Genomic DNA, 18,819 nt, shown 5'->3' on the forward strand with positions numbered 1-18,819 from the left:
ATTCCAGATATTTATTGGATTCAATTTCACCATCTGTTGTGGCAGGATTTGAACCCGGGTTCTCACAACGTTGGCTGGATCTCTGGATTAACAGTCTCCCCCTACTACAATGACTGTAGCTGATTTCTATCCAATACCTCAGCTGGAAGATTGCATAGCTAGGGTAATTAATACACCCTACATCAAAAAGAAAGATGTACTCAAAGCATACTGGCAGATCCACTTGACTACCCCTTCCTGGGCTCGCCTGTCCCAGAAGTGGAAACATCCTTTCAGCTTCAAATGTCAAGGGTCAATGTCAGATTCAATAAGCTCTTCTAGACTCCAAACCTGAGAAGTGAAACCAAAGCCCAGATGCTACAGGAAAGGTTATTTGGGAAAGGGTATGGGTGGGGGGATGTGCATGTTCAAACTGATGGAATCAGAAGAAAGGCTTTCAGACAAAACATTGCTGCATCTGACAAGTATTATACCTGACTTGGAAATGCTGGATGCAGGTGCTGGGTAACACAAGTAACCAGTTGTTAACATGGTCCATCCATCTGTGAAATGAGCTGATCATTCCCTACCCTTTGCTGCGCAGATGAAGATCCTTTGGGAAATGAACAGGTTTCTTCAGTCATTAAAGTTGTAAATACAGCATTTATTAAAATTCTTTTCATCTTATTCATTTCTTTAAAAATCAGTATTCCAACAATCACTAAATCAATCTGCACAGTGATTTTATTCAAACAGCAAGTCAAATATGCTTTAAATAACCTGAGTGGCAAATTACAGCTCAATCCAAGTAAATCCATAATGAATTAAATACTGGGAGCAGGATGTCCGATTAATTTCAGATGGAAAATAAAAGTTATATTTCTGTGCACCTTGACTCTTCAAATTCTACAAAGATTAAATACTTTGTCATGTAAAATGCAAGTTATGGTGTCAGTAAATAAATAGGTTTTTAAATTTGTATGGTATCTAATCACATGAAGATATCTCAAAGCACAAAACACACAGGATTATGCAAAATACAATTGGGAAGATGTCACCTCCAAGACACTACACCGTTATATTTTCAAGAGACATTAGTTGAGGCATGAATTCTGACCGAGGCTTGGAAATAGCTCCTCCTCAAAACGTGTCAGAGGGATCACTAATGTCCATCTGGTCCACCAGAACAGGCAGCTCAGACCTCAGTTTGACAACTCACTAGATGGGTGAACATAGTGAAACACTGCCACACTGAATATTTTATATCTTGGCCCTGCACATCTGGTGCTGTAATGTGGTACTGCCAGAGAGAATGGCAACAAATGTCTCTTCAGAACATGGGTGGCCACAGAGCCAGTGCTCAGCAGCAACACTTGCCAACAATCTTGCATTAGGATTGCACACAGAATTAGACAGTGTGTAAAATGCTGGCCAGTACACAGGGACTAATCAATTTACAGCACAGGACGAGGCCAAATATGACTCAGATTAATTTGCTCTCAAACGTGCACCACTACAGCCAGCAAGACTGTATAAAGTCAGGACGTGGAGGTGTTGGACTGGGGTGGACAAAGTCAGAAGTCACACAACACCAGGTTATAGTTCAACAGATCTATTTGAAATCACAAGCTTTCTGAGCGCTGCTCATTCATTAGGTGAAGTGCATTTCACCTGACGAAGGAGCAGCACTCTGAAAGCTTGTGATTTCAAATAAACCTGTTGGACTCTAATTTGGTGTTGTGTGACTTTTAACTGTATAAATTACTGACTTTAAACAACAACTTCAGGAAGTGTTTTGAGTAAAGCATTATGAGGCTTTCTGACTGGTGAGAAAATTACTCATCAAGGCTGGTGAAATGAAGCGTTGGAAAGAAATTAGCTCTTGGGCATTTTTGGCTTGAATGACAATGTAAGCATGATATTCAAGTACTTACAGGACCATTAGGGAAGCCTAATTAATGGAAGTAGGAAGTGGGTTTTTGGCAAATTAGTTAATCCTCCAAATGACTGTGAATACTGTGAGAATGGAGAATCATTTTATATATTAGGACTGGAAATTTTGGAAAATGATAGATGCTGATTTTGTCCAGTTGAGTTAAACTGCTTGACAGGATTAGTATGATGTATTTAATATACTGAAAAGTCTTTGCTGGGATGAGATGGACAGTAATTAGGAATCAGCTGTAGGTTTAAAACATACCTTTATATTAAATAAAACAGTATATTTTATTTTGCTATGGCTCTCCAATATTAAATGACAGGTGAATAAGGCATCCCAGCTGATTTGGAACCAAATAAGTGATGCTTCACCTGAGCCATTGGCTCAGCAAAAATCCGTAGTTTTCCTACCTGAGGATATTGTGTAAGGAAGACGCTGATTGTGCAAAGGAAGTCAGTCAATCATTCGAATTCAGTATTGTACAAGGCACTTCAACGATCAATGGAATTCCAAAGAGTGGCCTCAATTTCTGTAGGCCAGCTCCAAACATCCTGTTTCTGTAATATCAGGGTTGTGAAAAATGCTGCTTCACTCAAACTTGTTCTCCTCATGATTTGGAGATGCTGGTGTTGGACTGGGGTGTGCAAAGTTAAAAATCACACAACACCAGGTTATAATCCAACAGGTTTAATTGGAAGCACTAGCTTTCGGAGCGCTGCTCCTTCATCCTGTTGGACTATAACCTGATGTTGTGTGATTTTTAACTTGATTCTCTTCAAATTTCTTCAGATATTTGGTGCAAGCAGCAGTTGAACACTTTCTCCCTGCCCCACAATTTCTGCAGTTTTTAGTATGTTTCCCCAGTGGGGCATTTAAGTGCAAGGTTTCTGCAGAACCGCATGAGACTCAACCGACTCTTTACACTCAGTACAGTGTGACAGATAGTCTTCGAAGCAGTTAAGTCAACCTAAATGGATACAAGAAATACAACTTCTGAGATGTATGGGATCTTGTACGCATAATGACTTTGGCATTCTATGAACTGCAAGATCATCATCTCCTGAAATTGACGATAGCCGCCATGATTTTTGGCCATCAGTCTGAAGCAGAGCAACGTTTCTCCATGGACCGTCGGAAATAAGGTCCCACCTGATGACTGATGAGAGGATCAAAAAACAGGTTAATAAGGCCTGAAGATATAAATGCCTGACCTTTCTACAATTCAGAACAACGTGCAGAATGGCTGGACCTCATCCATGAGGGCTGTGTCTGGATGGTATAAGTTGGCAAGGTCAAAGCTAGCACTTACAGCACCTTGTTGAACCAAATAGGAAGATTACAGGAGAAGGAGAAGGAACAAGATTTTACCTCTGCTAAAGACCATACTGAATTTCATGCACCTAATATAGGCAACTTTCACAGACCCTCACCTGCCTAATCTTACTAGACAACACAAAGCTACATAAGGGTCTGAGTTTGACTGCAGGCTTTTCAACCCGACATCAGGTCCACATGGAGTCTGAACCCAACTTGCCAGTGCAATACTCAATGGTCCAATCTTCCTGAATGTGCCCTCAGAGATGCAGAAACACAAATCAAGAGGCCCAGAGGTAATCCTGTATATCAGAACATAAGGCAAACCCTTCCACAGGTATCAGCTTGGACTGAGAGTGTGGCCTTACCTGCTCACCTACTCCAACAGCAGCCCACAGCAGGGAAGCTGCCTCCACTGAGCTTGTAGTCTCAGCATGCACTCCAGATCTAACCTCCCACTGTGTAAAAATGTCTTTTCTTCATATAACCTTTCATTCTTTAGCCAACTTCTACTAACATAAACAGTTTCTCTCTACCTACTTTCTGTCCAGATCTCATGATTTTGGAACACATCTATCAAAGAACCCCTCAACCTTCCAGGAGAACAGCCCCAACTCCTCCAAATGAAGTCCCTCATCTTTGTAACAATTCTTGTAAATTTCTTCTCCACCCTCTCCCACACTTTCAAATCTTTCCTAAAGCATGGTAGCTAGAATTGGATGTGTTAGTTGGTTGCTGAAGCAATTTTTAAATAAGGTTTCACTGCAACTTTTCTTAATTTTGAACTTTATGGATAATCTCTGAAGAGAAGGGAGTTGTTGGGGGAGAGGTAAGCATTATTGAGCTACAGCACAGCATGGCTATTGTCACATGTGTTTGTGCAGTAGTCAAGGACCCGAGTCAGCTCCATGAGAGAGCTGTCCCAATGCAGCTTTCTCCCCATTTCGAGGCCCCACGCACTTCCAAGGCTCTCTCCATGAGACTATGAAAATCAGGCTTATCAGGCCCATCTGCTCCCACCACAACATTCATTTCTGTTTCAAAAACAGCAACCAAACTCTTTCAGGTTTGGAGGGTTCGAAAGAAAGGACAGAAGTAAATTTGTGAGGTCTTACCTCAGTGAATTGCAAAGCCAACATTGTTAGAGAGAAAACACCCCAAAAGAAATGCAGATGCTAGACAGCTGAAACAAAAACAGAAATTGTTGCAAAATCTCAGCAGGTCTGGCAGCATCTGTGGAGAGAAATCAATGTTAATTTTTTGGGTCCCATGACCCTTGCTCAGAACAAGGAACGTTAATTCTAATTTCTCTCCACGGGTACTGCCAGACTTGCTGAGATTTTCCAGCAATTTCTGTCTTTTTAAAATTAGAACTCTAACAAAAAGACTTCCTCTGTGGGCTTCTGACAGATGAACAAGAGTGGGGCATTTGGAAATGGCTGATACTCTTACAGTCAGTTGTGGTGCTGCCCCACCTCCATTTTGTTTATGCCTGGGACATAACTGAGCAAAACTTTCATTTACTTAAGGGTTTTAGAATTGTCTGTGTTTCAGTAAAGCTGAATGCCTGAAAGAGAATAGGATAACAGTAGATGAGTGGAGGGCACCTCTTTGTCACAGGATTGACAGATGCCCCAAGTTGCAGCTTCATTAAGAGAAGTTGTCAAAATAATGGCCCTCCTCACAAAAAAGAGCAGATACAGAGAGAGATAAGGGCGTCATTCTGTTCTTCCAGCCTAGAACTTCACTGCAGTTCCTTATGTTATCTTCAATGAGACAGATCTAATGCTGAAGAACAACCCTTCTCACATATTACCTCTGCTTTTAAATTGCTCTAAGGGATCATTTTTAAAGCTTCCTTGAATATCTGAAACCAAGAGCCTCTGGCCATTACTGAGCTAACACCGTCCTCCATGAACTGCATCGGGTGGAACCAATGCAAAATGTTTTACATTTTCAAAAAAAATATATATTCGTTCATGGGATGTGGGTGTTGCTGGCTAAGACAGCAATTATTGCCCATCAGTAATAAACCCTAATAAATTGTACTCTTTCCAATATTAATTTCAGCACACACTTCTGGTGTTGGTAAATACAAAGAAAATAAATTGAAAAGACTGTTTTTAAAGGCACTCGGACTGCCTGCTGCTGTCTCGTATATAATGGATGGGAACACATTTCAGTAAATGCTCTCAGCCACCCTGCTTGATACAAGGTAAGCTGACATCCATTAAAGCTGCTGGAAAAACACACCAAGTCACTCGGACTTTATGGCCTAATACTTGTCTTTTTCTGCAGGAGACTTTCTTCCATTAGCAGCCCTGCTGAGCTCTTGTCCTTGGCTTGCATCTTCCTTTCTGAAAGGCAGATTTCTGCGTCTGCTGCTGTCATCTGGTGCTGCAAGGAAAGGAGATTACAACAAGCTAAGTGATATTCCTGCAGAAAGGAGTTAATGACACTGACATCCTTCACTGTCCACTCAATAATGCTTTTTTTTAAGCTGTATTTTGGAGGGGAAGGGCATCCTGAATGTGCCCACTCAGTGCAGCAAAGAGTCTGGAAACATCCATGTACCCTTCAAGATGTGCATAACTGTACAGCAATATGACCAAAGAGTGGTTATTTGGATTAAAAACACCCTCTTTCTCTCGTTTAGATTACTTACAGTGTGGAAACAGGCCCTTTGGCCCAGGTCCACACCAACCCTCTGAAGAGCAACCCACTCAGAGCCATTCCCCTACATTTACCCCTTCTTCTAACACTACGGGCAATTTAGCATGGCCAATTCGCCTAACCTGCACATCTTTGCACTGTGGGAGGAAACCAGAGCACCCAGAGGAAACCCATGCGGACACAGGGAGAACATGCAAACTCCACATAGACAGTTGCCCAATGCAGCGATTGAACCCAGGTCCCTGGCGTTGTGAGGCAGCAGTGCTAACCACTGTGCCACCATGATGAGGAACTGCCGGTGTTGGACTGGGGTGGACGAAAGTAAAGATCACACAACACCAGGTTATAGTCCAACAGGTTTAATTGGAAGCACTAGCTTTCACAGTGCTGCTCCTTCATCAGGTAGGTAATGAGATGGGATCATCAGACACAGAATTTATAGCACAAGATCATTGTGTCATGTAACTGATATGATATATTGAACAAACCTAGATTATTGTTAAGTATTTCATCTTTTAGAACGGGTTGCAGGCTTTGATTCATTAATATATAAATCCCAGAACTTCTTTCAAGTCACAATCCTGAGATAACTGAGGGTTTTATAAAAGAAGGTGACATCTCAGCTCAGACAATGAGCTAAACGTGTGAGGTTAGTCTGTCTGTATTCTAATCTTGAGTCAGACTGGTTCTATTTCCAAAGTAGGAATTTATAAAATGTCACATGGATTGACTGCCTGTAGATTGTGTGCTTTTTGAGCAAAATAGAATGTATCTGCAATTACAATTCTGCAAATGCAAATTCACCCTATAGACTTAGATGTGTGTGCATGCATGTAAGTGAGTGAGTGAGTGAGTGAGAGAGAGAGAGAGAGAGTGAGTGAGAGTGTGTGTGTGTGTGTGTGTGTGTGTGTGTGTGTGTGTGTGTGTGTGTATACATGCAGTGTACTTGGGATTTGTGACTCTTCTTCAAACAGTTGTGTGCAGAAACAATGGAAACATGCCCATTGGTACCTCATTGACATTTCTGTAAAAGTAAAGATAAGTTCTTGCCCCACAGAGCAGAAATACTTTTGCAAATGTTGTGTTAGGATCGGCACAATGGCTACCTCTGAAGAAAACCAGTCTTAAGCACTCATGAGACTCTTGTCAGCAACTTTGTAATTAGAGATATCAATCATTACAGAAACACTGACCATTACCAAAATCCCACTTTTATCATAATGCTGCACTTGATACATTAGGGTGTGGGTTGAGAGAACTCTGCGTATACTCACAGCCTGTTTTTGGAGTGGAACAGCTAGGAGGGGAACCGTTTTGATTGTATAGTGCAACAGGAAGACTTTCCAACCTCTCCCTCCTTAAGATACTGTCAGACTCTTCTTCCTGATTATCAGGGAGAGGTAGTAAAAACAAAATCAGTTTAAGAAACACAAAGTAGTCAACTTCTCTTTCATCAGGACCTTTTGAGGTTAATATTTATAACCTGTTTCCAGTTCCCCTGAGGAGCTGGTGGCAGTTCTTCATCTTGAACCTCTGATGTTGGCATGCTTTGCAGCAGTAATTTAGTGGCTTGCTTGGTCACCTCAGAGGAAGCCCAAGAGATGCAACCGTATTGGGGTGGGCCTGGAGTCACAAAGACCAAACAAGACAAGGACCTCAGGTCTCTTTCCCGAAAGGAGGTCTGTAAGCCAGTTTTGTTTTTGCGTTCTGACAACTGTACTTTTACTAATAACAAGATTTTGTTTTCCTATTTCCAGAACTTTTAAAAAAAATAGAATTCTCATTTGCAGTAATGGGATTTGAACTGGATTATTAGTCACATATGATAATCCCACCATAGCCACAACGCATGGCTATTAAAGTACAATTTAAAAGCAGCTGGTAACTTAAACGCTTTCACCAAAGATATTCCAGTGTGGAAGATAACTTTATATGATACAAATATGTAGCATTGTGTTATAACACATACAATACGATGGCACAGTAACTAGAATTTAGGAGATTTGTGCTTGCAACAGTGACATTTAGTATAAAAATGCTCAGATAATGGTTGCTGTTTTATAGTTACAGGTTCCCATGGCAACTAACATACTCTAACGAATTGACCTGTAGTGACCTAAATCAAGTCTCTCTCACATAAGATATATGCAAAGAGAATGAAACCAGTTTGCCACTGTTTTTCCACAATGCTGGAGAAGGAAACCATTTTTCTTCGTTCTATAAAAAATCCACTTTTCATCTACCCACTGGTGAATCTATTGTGTACATCTGTGTACATCTATTCAGTGTCTCAATCCACACACATTCAGTTTTATCCTCCTTGGATAGGTTACAAGCAGCAGGAGAGTTGAATTCTTGCAGAAGAATTGCAGGCCAGAGAGAGCACAGAATGAAGTAACTTTCATTATCTCACACCCACTCAGAGGAACAGCAGGAATGGGAGTAGGCCATCCAGCTCTTTGAGTCTGCTCTGTTTTTCTACCATGGCTACTTTACCTACTTTATCTCTAAATCCCTTGATACCCCTTCTCTAAAGATCTCTCCTCACACCTCTCCACAGAAATCGAAATTACACTGGAAGAAATATATAAAGCTGCCCCTGCTTGAGGGCCCTCAAAAAATATTGGAGTTATACAGTCACATAGGAAGAGATTGGCTATCAAAGGAGCTTCACATAGAACATGTCACCAGGGAACCAAGAACACAGGAAGGGTACGGTGAATAGAACAAATGGTCGACAAAAGGTACTGCAGGCCTACAATAGTAAGAATTTTCAACTCACTAATGAGTTTCTTTTGGTAACTTCTTCAATTCTTTTAGAAGTGGAGATGCAAAGTGTTTTTTGCCGTCAAGAGATTGTTAGTCAGCAGAATTCTCTTCCGTAGACAGCAGTTGAGGCCGGGTCATTGAATATATTCAAGGCTGAGTTGGATAGATTCTTGACTGACGAAGGGTTGAAAGTAGAGTCAAGGCCACAACCAGGTCAGCCATGGTCTTATCCAATAGCATAGCAGATCTCGGAGGACCAATGGCCCAGTCCTGTTCCAAATTCCTGTGCTGTAGCACTGAGCTGTAGATCTCAGCAGGTCCTACATCCAGCCTTGCTCTGTTCTGAGTTGGTGACCACTGTGGTTGTAATTGCATTTAAAGGAGTTGGAGGAGGTTTGTATTTTATACTCTCTCTCGGCAAGATTGGAGCTATAGGGGAATTTAATTCGGTGGGATGGTAGTAAATGGGGAGCCACCTATTTCCTGCCTCTGCAGGTAGATCCACAGACCACCTTCCCACACACTGCCAGTTGAGGCACCTAAGGAGAAAATAATTCCCAATGAAGGGCCTCTTCATACCAGCCCTGGTATTAACCCAGCGACAGGTTGGCTTATCAGTATGGGGACTACACCATGCAAACCTGTATGGGTTGCTATGGCCTGCTGACTAGGGTTCCTTGTTCAAAGACACTCTGTGGGATATAGATTTGGGAAAATAAGAGGGTGTCATTGATGATTAGGCTCCTGCCCTTGCAGGTGATTCCCCACAATCCCCAAAGATGTGAAACACCCTTTGCCATCTTGCAATGATCCAATGAGCGTCATTCTGGCGCCAGTCTCCATCCCCCAGATGCCGCAGCTGTGTGAAAGAGTCACAGTACTCTGATTTGCCAGCAGCTCAATGGTCGGGACTTTCTAGCCCCAGAAGTCCAGGTCCAACGGTAGACCCACTGGGGACTTCTCAATTGTTTGGCCGGGATTAATACTGGGGTATTAATACTGGACTTCAACTTGGACCGGGACTGTGAACCTTAGCCTCTAGACTATCCCTCGATCGAGGAGTCCCCAACGTGCTGGAGGATGTGAGGCTCATTGTTTTCTTTTCCTTCCTTTTATTATTTATTAGATGTTCATAGTTCATAGAACATAGAACATTACAGCGCTGTACAGGTCCTTCGGCCCTCGATGTTGCGCCGCCCTGTCATACTAATCTGAAGCCCATCCAACCTACACTATTCCATGTATGTCCATTTGCCTGTCCAATGACGACTGAAGTGCACCTAAACTTGGCGAATCTACTACCGTTGCAGGCAAAGTATTTCATACCCGTACCACTCTCTGAGTTCAGTCTTTTATTTTTCTTTCCTTTTCCATCTTTTATTATTACTCAACAAATGTTCATATTTATGCAAATTACTACAGTTGAGTCTTCCCTTAACGACATTTAACCGAACCTGAGGAGAGCTTCTTGGACACACTCGGTGATCCAACACAGCAGCTCCAACGACACTCTCAGGAAGCAGGATGCCATCCACAATAAAGCAGCCTGCTTGAGTGACCCCCAATCTATCACCTTAAAGAATGCCTGTAACCATCCACACACAATGGCAGCAGTGTGCAGTCACCACCAGATGTACGGTTGCAAAGGTTCCTTCAACAGCACCCTCCAATCGTGTAACCACTGCCACCTAGAAATGCAGGGACAGCAGACAAAGGGCTCTCACCACCTGCCAACGCCCTTTCAAGCCACACGCAGTTCTGAATTGGAACTGTATCATCATTCGTTCACTGTTGCTCCTTCAAAATCCTGGACCTCTCTCCCTCACAGCTTTGTGGGTGTACCTACACCACATAGACTGCAGCAGTTTAAGAAGAAAATAGGGTATCTCACCAACACTGCCTCAAAGGTAATTAGGGATCATGCTGGCTATGGCGGTGATGCCCCTATCTCAAAGCGAGTACGATAGGCTGGGAAATGGAGGCTAAAACTAGAAAGAGAGAGAAATTCTTAACAGTCTTTTCAGTCAGGGCCTGTAATTTATTGTCCTCCAAATTTAAGAAGCGGTGTTAAACAATTTTGATCGTTGGTTTTATTCAGAAATGTTGCCAGTTTGCTTAGGTATTTGAACTTGGAAAACAATATTGTTTTCTTTCCCTTATTAGAAACTGTTACACAGCTTGTGACTGAGTGGTCAAAGAAACAACGTTACATGTGACCCATCATGGGTCAAATAGTGAGAAATAATGAATAAGCTTGATTTATTTCCTGCTTAGCACAGAAAGCTTTGAATTGAATGCTTATGCAGATAATCTGCCCAGAAAATTTTAAACCATTCAGATTCTCCTAGAAACAAAGGCACTGTGATTGTCTTACTTAGTAACACTGTAGAAAGTAGGCTGATTATCGTACATTGGAACTTCAATTCCCTGGCACTGCATGGATCAGGTCAACTGCTAAATAGGCAAAGGTTCATCGAAAGGAAGTGAAACAAGTCGTCACCATCACTAGAATAAGAAAATTTATTAGAGATGGCAATACTACGGGAGAAAATTGAGGGTCAATATCTGAGAGAGTCACCGTCACTTACTTGTCAGTCTTGGTTTGACAGTAACACTCTGAATGAGAAGGGGATAGGTTCAAGCCTCACTGCAGATATTTTGCCATGCTGACAGAAATGCTTTCATTTGGAAAAGCAATTAAATACCAGTCCTGCCTGCTCTCTCTGAGGAACATAAAGGTTCTGCAGAACAAGGGAGATCTCAAGGGAACATTGCTTCCCTCCCCACTCCACCCTACTTCAGTGGCTTATTTGTATAGGTTTGCTCTCTACATGGCTGAGCTATTTTCTGTGTTAAACGCCTTTTATTAACACTTCTTATTCATATATAGTTCTCCTCCATTCTCATTAGCACTCCCTTTTTCATTTGCTCTGGGCATCCTCATCATCTGTTCTACCTGACCCTTCTGCCCTGACGGCAACAGCATAAAAACTGTCATTTTCTAGCCTCTTCAAATACTGATAAAGAGCAATACTGAACTCTTAACTATGTTCCTCTCGCACTTTTTGTTTTTAAATCTCTAGCATCCATAGTACTGTACTTTGCTTCTTTTCAGGAATTCAGTACTAATTTCTCAACCTTTACAGCTGAGGTGGCTCATTCCTAAAACCATCCTTGTCAATCATTTCTGTACACTTTCCAGTGCCTTTACATCCTTCCACAGGGCAACATGCAGAACTAGATGCAATACTTCAGCTCAGGCCAAATTATTGTCTTATGCAGCTTTAACATAGCTCCTTGTTCTTGTATAAATTAGAGTGGTGCTGGAAAAGCCCAGCAGGTCAAGCAGCATCTAAGGAGCAGGAAAATCAATGTTTCGGGCAAAAGCCCTTCATCAGGACTCAGGCTTTTGCCCGAAACATTGGTTTTCCTGCTCCTCGGATGCTGCCTGACCTGCTGTGCTTTTCCAGCACCACTCTAACCTAAACTCTGGTTTCCAGCATCTGCAGTATCCATTTCTGCCTCCTTGTTCTTGTACTCTACGCCTCTGCAAATAAAGGCAGCGGATACATGGGACCACCACCAACTGCAAGTTCCCTTCCAACTACTCACCATGCTGATTTGGAAATAAAATGTCATTCCTTCACAGTCTTATGCTTTGTTAACCACTCTCCCAACCTGCCCTGAACCTTCAAGGACTTCTGCACATGTACACCCAGGTCCTTTGTATTTGTCATACTCATTATAATGTCTCTCCATGTTTTTCCTATCAAACCAAATCACTTTACATTTCTCTGCATTAAACTCCACCTGCCACTTAATCTACCAACTTGCCATTTTGAAATTCCACCTTCTCACAGTTTATAAGCTTCCAATTTTTGTATTGTCTGTAAACTTTGGAATTGTGTTGTGTACTCCAAGGTCTAGGTAGTTTATATATCAGAAAAAGCAAGGATGCCACACTGACCCCAGGGGAACTCCACTGCAAACCATTAACCAGCCTGAAAAACATCCATTAACCACCACTCTGTTCCTTGTCAATCAGCCAATTCTGTATCGGAATTGGCCTATGAAAGTCCACATCTCTCCAGAAACAAAAATAAAGTGTTTTTCCGTTAACCACATGAAATTCTTTGCTGAATAATTAATAGAACCATAGAAATTGACAACACTGAGGCAGTCATCATGCCAGCCTCTATCATATCCAGCCTGAACCCTCTTTCAGCTCTTCATCTGTAGCCTTATAGACTCGAATATCCAACTTGCTAGTTTGCTTTGAATCACATGGAGATTTACTTCTCTGAACATACTGCATGTGATACATTGTCAAAAGCCTTGAGAAAGTCCACGTAGACTACATGAAATGCACTGTTTTCATTCAGCCTCCTCATTAACACCTCAAAAAATTCAATCAGATTACTTAAACATGACCTAGCCTCAATAAATTGATCCAAACTTTCATCAATTAATTCATACCATATAAAAGGACTATTAATGCAATCTCTCAGAAATTTTTCCATGATTTGCCTACCAGTGAGATTAGACTGACTGGCCGTAATTATTTGATCTACCTCTTTCTCCCATCTATTAGTTCAGATGACATTCCATGCAGGCCTGTCAACCAATTCGTTTTGTAAGGCACTAAAACCTTTAACACTTGCTCTCACGCTGTTTACTGCCTCAATAATTCATACTTCTTCTAATTTACAAAGTCTTCTATCTCCCTCTTTTGTACCTTCAACACACTCCACAAGGTCCAGATTTTCACTCCTGAGGCAGATGTAGCAACCATCAGAAATGTTGTGGCTCATCACATTCGACTCAGGAGAAAGTATTGCTGATTGAGGAGGTCTTCATTTAGATGCCTTCTTCGTTAAGTAGTACGTCCTCCAGCCCTCATCCATCACATCCCCCACACACTCCACAGGCCCATCCATTCCTATATCTCTAATGGCCCCTCATACGTCTAATACCATCCCATTTCGCACCTACACGCAATATGTCCCTCATATACACCATGCCAACTTCATGCCGAATTACACACTCCATGTCAACTGACCCACTATCTACCATATGCAGACCTCAGGAACCATGTTCAGATGAAGTTCTAAATATCTATCATAGCCTTCACTATCTTAAGAAAAATGCTTGCTCTCATGATAGGCCTTTCAAAACGTGTAAATACCCTCAAGTTCATCAATCCTTATAAAAACAGACCACATAAACCCATCAATCAAGACATCTAAATCATCCAGCTGTCAATGAACTGTGAACTTAGGATCTCCCACTGAGATAATGACAGGTTGAAAGTAGCCAAATGTCAATAACGGTAAAATGATAACCTTTGAGGTAATGCAATTCTACAAGCAGTTATCTAAACAGTGAGCCCAGATTTTTCAACCTTCACTGGCATAGGCAGGTTGTTTATTTTTGGAAGGGCTGGGGCTTTAAATGATTTCAGAGCTTGAAACAGTTCTACAAGATCTTATGTGCCCATCAGGAGAACCACTAGAAGTACCCTAAAAAATTCATAACTCCATCAATTCATAACTTCATAATTAAGACCCTTGCAGCAAATGGATAAGGGTCTTTTGGATCTGCGCACTGCGCACAAAAATCTGGGCCTTTATGTTTTCTTGATCATCCCAACTCTCTTCATTTTTGTTTAATCCTACAAATGAGCTCATTCATTTCCAGATTCAGTTCTGACACCTGAACCATTAACCTATCTTTCCCTCCTGCATACCCTCACATATCGATTCTCAGCATTTTCCTCTTTCATTTTTGGTACTGACCTCAACTGAGCTGGGAAGGTGACTCAATGTTAGAACATTTTTCTTTGAATAAAATCCTTGCATTAAAGGCTCCTGAACTGAATTACACAAAAAGACATATCACTATAAATGGAATGCAAATCCTGCCTTACCTGGTATTTTCGAATCTTCCTTGTTGAATCTCGCAGCTGCTGCTGCAGGGAAGTCACTATCTCTTTGTATTTGGAGTATCTTTCTTCTATCATTTCTCGGTGACGCTGGGAATCCTTCAAATACAGAACATTTTCATGGGGAGGATAAACAGCATTAAGGTGCAGAAATATCCTAGCCACAGTGGGAAGGAAATTCTGAGATATCAAATTAAAATTTATTTTAACATGCTGCACAGTAAGGTGAGGAAGTAGTTTTGAAATCGGCTCATTTTTGTACCAATGAAACACGCTCAGTTTAGGCATGGTCAGAAGAAGAAAAATATGGCAGCAACAAGCAAAAATGCTGAAGCACAAAGCAGGTCTGTAAGTGACGGTAAAGAGAAAAGACAAGCAAACGTTTCGAGTAGAGGTTCTGTGGCGGAAACTCCCGGGAGATGGAATGCTGACAGCCTAGGTGCCCTCCAGTTCATCCCCCCCCCACCCCCCGGCCCAGGAAGAAACATAAGACTTAGGAGGAGTAGACCATTGTGCCTGCTCCCCCATTTACTAAGACTCTGGCCAACTGGTCGTAGTCTCAACCTCATCTTCATTCTATCTAACTCAGCCTTGAATAAATTCAGTAATTGTTTTATGAGGATAAAAAGTCCAAATACCAATAACCCCCAGAGGAAAAAAAAATTCAACTCAGTCTTAAAAAGGAAATTTCTTATTTTTAAGCTATGTTCCTGAATTCTAATCTTCCCCACAAGGGGAAACATCCTCCGAGTATTTACCCAACAAGTTCTCTCAGGATTGGTTTCTGCAAAATGACATCTCATTCATTTAAACCTGAATGGCTATTGCCTCACCCTTCAGTCTTTCTTGATAAGAGAAGCCCTTCATTCCAGAAGTAAATCTCCTTCCCTCAACTGTTTCAAGTGCAATTAAATCCTTTTCAAATAAGAAGCCAAATCTGTACACAGTCCTTCAGATGCGGTCTCAACAATTTCCTGTACTAATGTAGTATAAGCTTTTTACTCTTGCACTGTATTCTCTTTGTAATAACGGCATCATTCCATTCATGTTCCTAATCACACATATCTGATCGTAACTTATCATGATTCATGTACCAGGACACTCAGATCCCTCTGTACAATATTTGTACAATAGGTTGTGTAGAGCTGGTGAGAGAGCATCTCATTAGCATGTGGTAGGTAGGTGCTTATCTGATGCCTTCCTGTGATGCTGTGGTAGGAGTGGAAGGAAGAATAATTTATCCAGTGAAGTCTGCAATTCAGCTGCTTTCTGGAATTCGCTCCCTGCCTCTCCCCCTCCCAGTCCTGCTTTAACAATTGAACTCACTCCCTTGACTGAGTTATGGTTCAACTTCCCAAAATTTCCTTCTTTGAATGAGCGGTGTTATCCCTCTGTGAAGTGCCTTGAGGCAATGTCCTGAGGTAGGAGGTTGGGTGTGTGTGTTCACTGGAACTTCAGCAGTAGATTACATACTCAGGGCTTGGGGTTGAAATTTGAACTCACCACCTTCTGACTCGAGTGACACAGTTATGCACTGAGCCATAGCTACAGCACTTAGAGTTAACCGCTCCCCGCCAATGTCAAGGCTCAATGAGGAGCATTCAGGAATCTCAGATAAAAGGGTCCCTCTTCTTTTATAATGATGACCCTATCCATACTCTTAATCAATTCTGGCTGGATCATTTTATTGGACTAAATGCTAAGACTGGAAACTGGCAGGTTAACATTTTGTTAAACTAATTTGGCAAGAGTACAAACCCGAGTCAGCAATTTTCATGATGGCGCCTAAGGGGATCCTTGTCAGCCTGAAATCACTATCCTCCTGAACGTTTTATCTTTGCACAGACTTACTTTTCCAAGATGTCTTTTAAATTAAATACCAGTTAACCTTGGTATTCCCCTGTTGAAGCCATGCAGAACTGCTCGCTGGCCACAAACTGAGTAGATGCTATTTTCACACTCACATGCAATCAATACAGTTTATCATTTGTGAGGTATTTTACGAGCTATGATCAGCATAAAACTGATGTGGTTTGAGAAAAATATTGATAACAGAAACATATACATTCATAATAACAAGTTAATCTGGCAGAAGGTTATAGAGAAATCTGCCCCATGCACCCTAGTCAATCTTCATGCCATTCAACGTACGGCAATAAATCTCCTCCTTCTTCTCATTTCATATAACTTCTCTTGGGCATTTTGTCTTCTGTGCTTTTCCATCTTGCCTCGCTGCTTCTTCAATCTAATGAAGATGAAGATCTATAACCCCTTGCACCAGTTCACATTCTTAGACACTGATGACTATAAGTACTACTACAAAAAACAGATCTGTTGGAAGGCCAGTTACCACAGTGCTTCATGCAGACGGTGGGACACAAAATCAAGGCTCCATTTGCCTCTTTGTGTGGATGTAAGGAATCCTGCGGCATTATTTGAAGATCAGAGGATTTGTTCTAGAAACTTAGCCAACATCAACCAACACAGCTAGTACACATTATCTGGAGATTCACCTCATTGCTATTAGCTTGCTGCATGTAACCTCCCATTGATTTACATTTAGATTTATTGTCACATGTATATAAAAACACAGCGAAAAGTGTTTTCCGTGTGCAAATCGCAAAGGATCACCGTGCTTCAGCGTCATTTTGAAAAACTGAATATAATGCAAGAGGTTACAGCAATAGAGTTCATCGCTCCCTCTGCCACCCCTCGGTTCACCCCACTGTTAAGAGACAGAGTTCACAAAAAAACTATGAAAAAATTAGCAGAGTGCACAAAGTCCCCAATTTATCTGTCAGACAGACTCAGGTTAACAGAAAACATAGACTGGGTTGAAGTCCTTTATTACTTTGAACCACAGGTAAACTATGAACTGTTGTCATGTAACACTTACTTAAAATTCTAACCCTTTCTAAAACTTCCCGAAAGCAAACATAAAGCCAAACAAACAAAAGTTGTGTTGTGGGTAGAGGAGAGGTAAAAGAGAGCAGTTCATTGTTCCCAGTCCACAGGGTGTGCTAAGAGTTTTGATTGCCTGGATTTTCTGTTCTTCAACCTTTTTTCTCCAGATTGGTTAAAAGCCACAGCTAAAAGAACTTCAGGCTTTAGGTCATTTCCTGGAAAGAAAGACATGCAATCTACTCCTTGCAGCAGTCCCAAGGCTTCTACCAATATTGTACACATCCACAAGTTCAGCCATCCCACAGGCAATAGCTCATGTTAGGCTGACTGCCTTTGTCACACACAAATGGTCACAACTCCGCAAACCAATCGGTAACCTGTGCCAGCCGAATCTCACTTTGTATACACCAGACAAGCTGGCCTTATAAAAACAACCTCTCCAAATGCTTTAACTCAGCAACTATGTGCGCATGACTTGCAATGATTTGCAGTAACTTGCTTTTAAAAAGTGCAGCGATACCTTCCACAAACCTTCAGTTTAAAACAATCCTTTTCCCACTTTAGTCCACATTCAAAACTATCGAGATATAAACAAAATATAGTCTTGACATGTACAAAAAAAATACTATTAGTATATTTACTTACACAGGAATACAGGAACAGAGTAGGCCATTCAGTTCTTCAGACCTGTTCCACAATACAATTTGATTATGGCTGATCTTAATCACAGCTACTCAGCTTAATTCCATAACCAATGATACACCTAAATGAACAAATATCCTCGCTTCAACAGCTGTTCTGTGCAGTTGGACATAGGTGGAATTAATAATTCCCACACTGTATACTATCTGTCCGAGTTTGTCCAAGTTCTTCTACAACTTCCCCAATTCCTCAACACTGCATGCCCCTCCATCTCTCTTTGATTTATCTGCAAACTTAGCAATAATGTCCTCAGTTCCTTCATCAAGATTGTTAATGTACAATGTAAATAGAGTTATAAAAGTATACAGCATGGAAACAGGCCCTTTGGCCCAACCCATCCATGCTGACCAGAATAGTTTTGGTTCCAAAGCAGATCTATGCAGAATCATCAGCTGCCATCCTGAAAAAGACCACTTTATCCCCACTCTCTGCCTGCTGCCAGTCACCCAATCCACTCGGTACCTTACCCCAACACCATCGGTTCTTATCTTATTTAGCAACGTTCTGTGCAGCACCCTGTGTTTGATTTGATTTGATTTGATTGATTAATTGTCATGTGTGCCTCAGTACAGTGAAATGCTTTGTTTGCCAGCAGTAT

At 41.5% G+C, this 18,819-nt stretch overlaps 1 protein-coding gene across 3 annotated transcripts in view; it reads right to left on the bottom strand.

The window, feature by feature from the left end:
• Window positions 1–1,705: 1,705 nt before the first annotated feature.
• The window catches only part of LOC132818418 (centrosomal protein of 128 kDa), a 410,636-nt gene continuing 393,522 nt past the window's right edge, over window positions 1,706–18,819 (bottom strand). For all 3 annotated transcript variants that reach the window (XM_060829432.1, XM_060829433.1, XM_060829431.1), the window contains exons 21-23: window positions 14,601–14,714; window positions 7,180–7,288; window positions 1,706–5,629 (exon numbers count right to left, since the gene is read on the bottom strand). In XM_060829432.1, coding sequence (XP_060685415.1) covers window positions 5,508–5,629; window positions 7,180–7,288; window positions 14,601–14,714 — 345 coding nt within the window. In that variant the 3' untranslated portion in view covers window positions 1,706–5,507. The remainder of the gene's footprint in view (window positions 5,630–7,179; window positions 7,289–14,600; window positions 14,715–18,819) is intronic.

This window comes from Hemiscyllium ocellatum, chromosome 8, assembly GCF_020745735.1.
Source record: "Hemiscyllium ocellatum isolate sHemOce1 chromosome 8, sHemOce1.pat.X.cur, whole genome shotgun sequence".
In the NCBI taxonomy this organism is placed as follows: Eukaryota; Metazoa; Chordata; class Chondrichthyes; order Orectolobiformes; family Hemiscylliidae; genus Hemiscyllium; species Hemiscyllium ocellatum.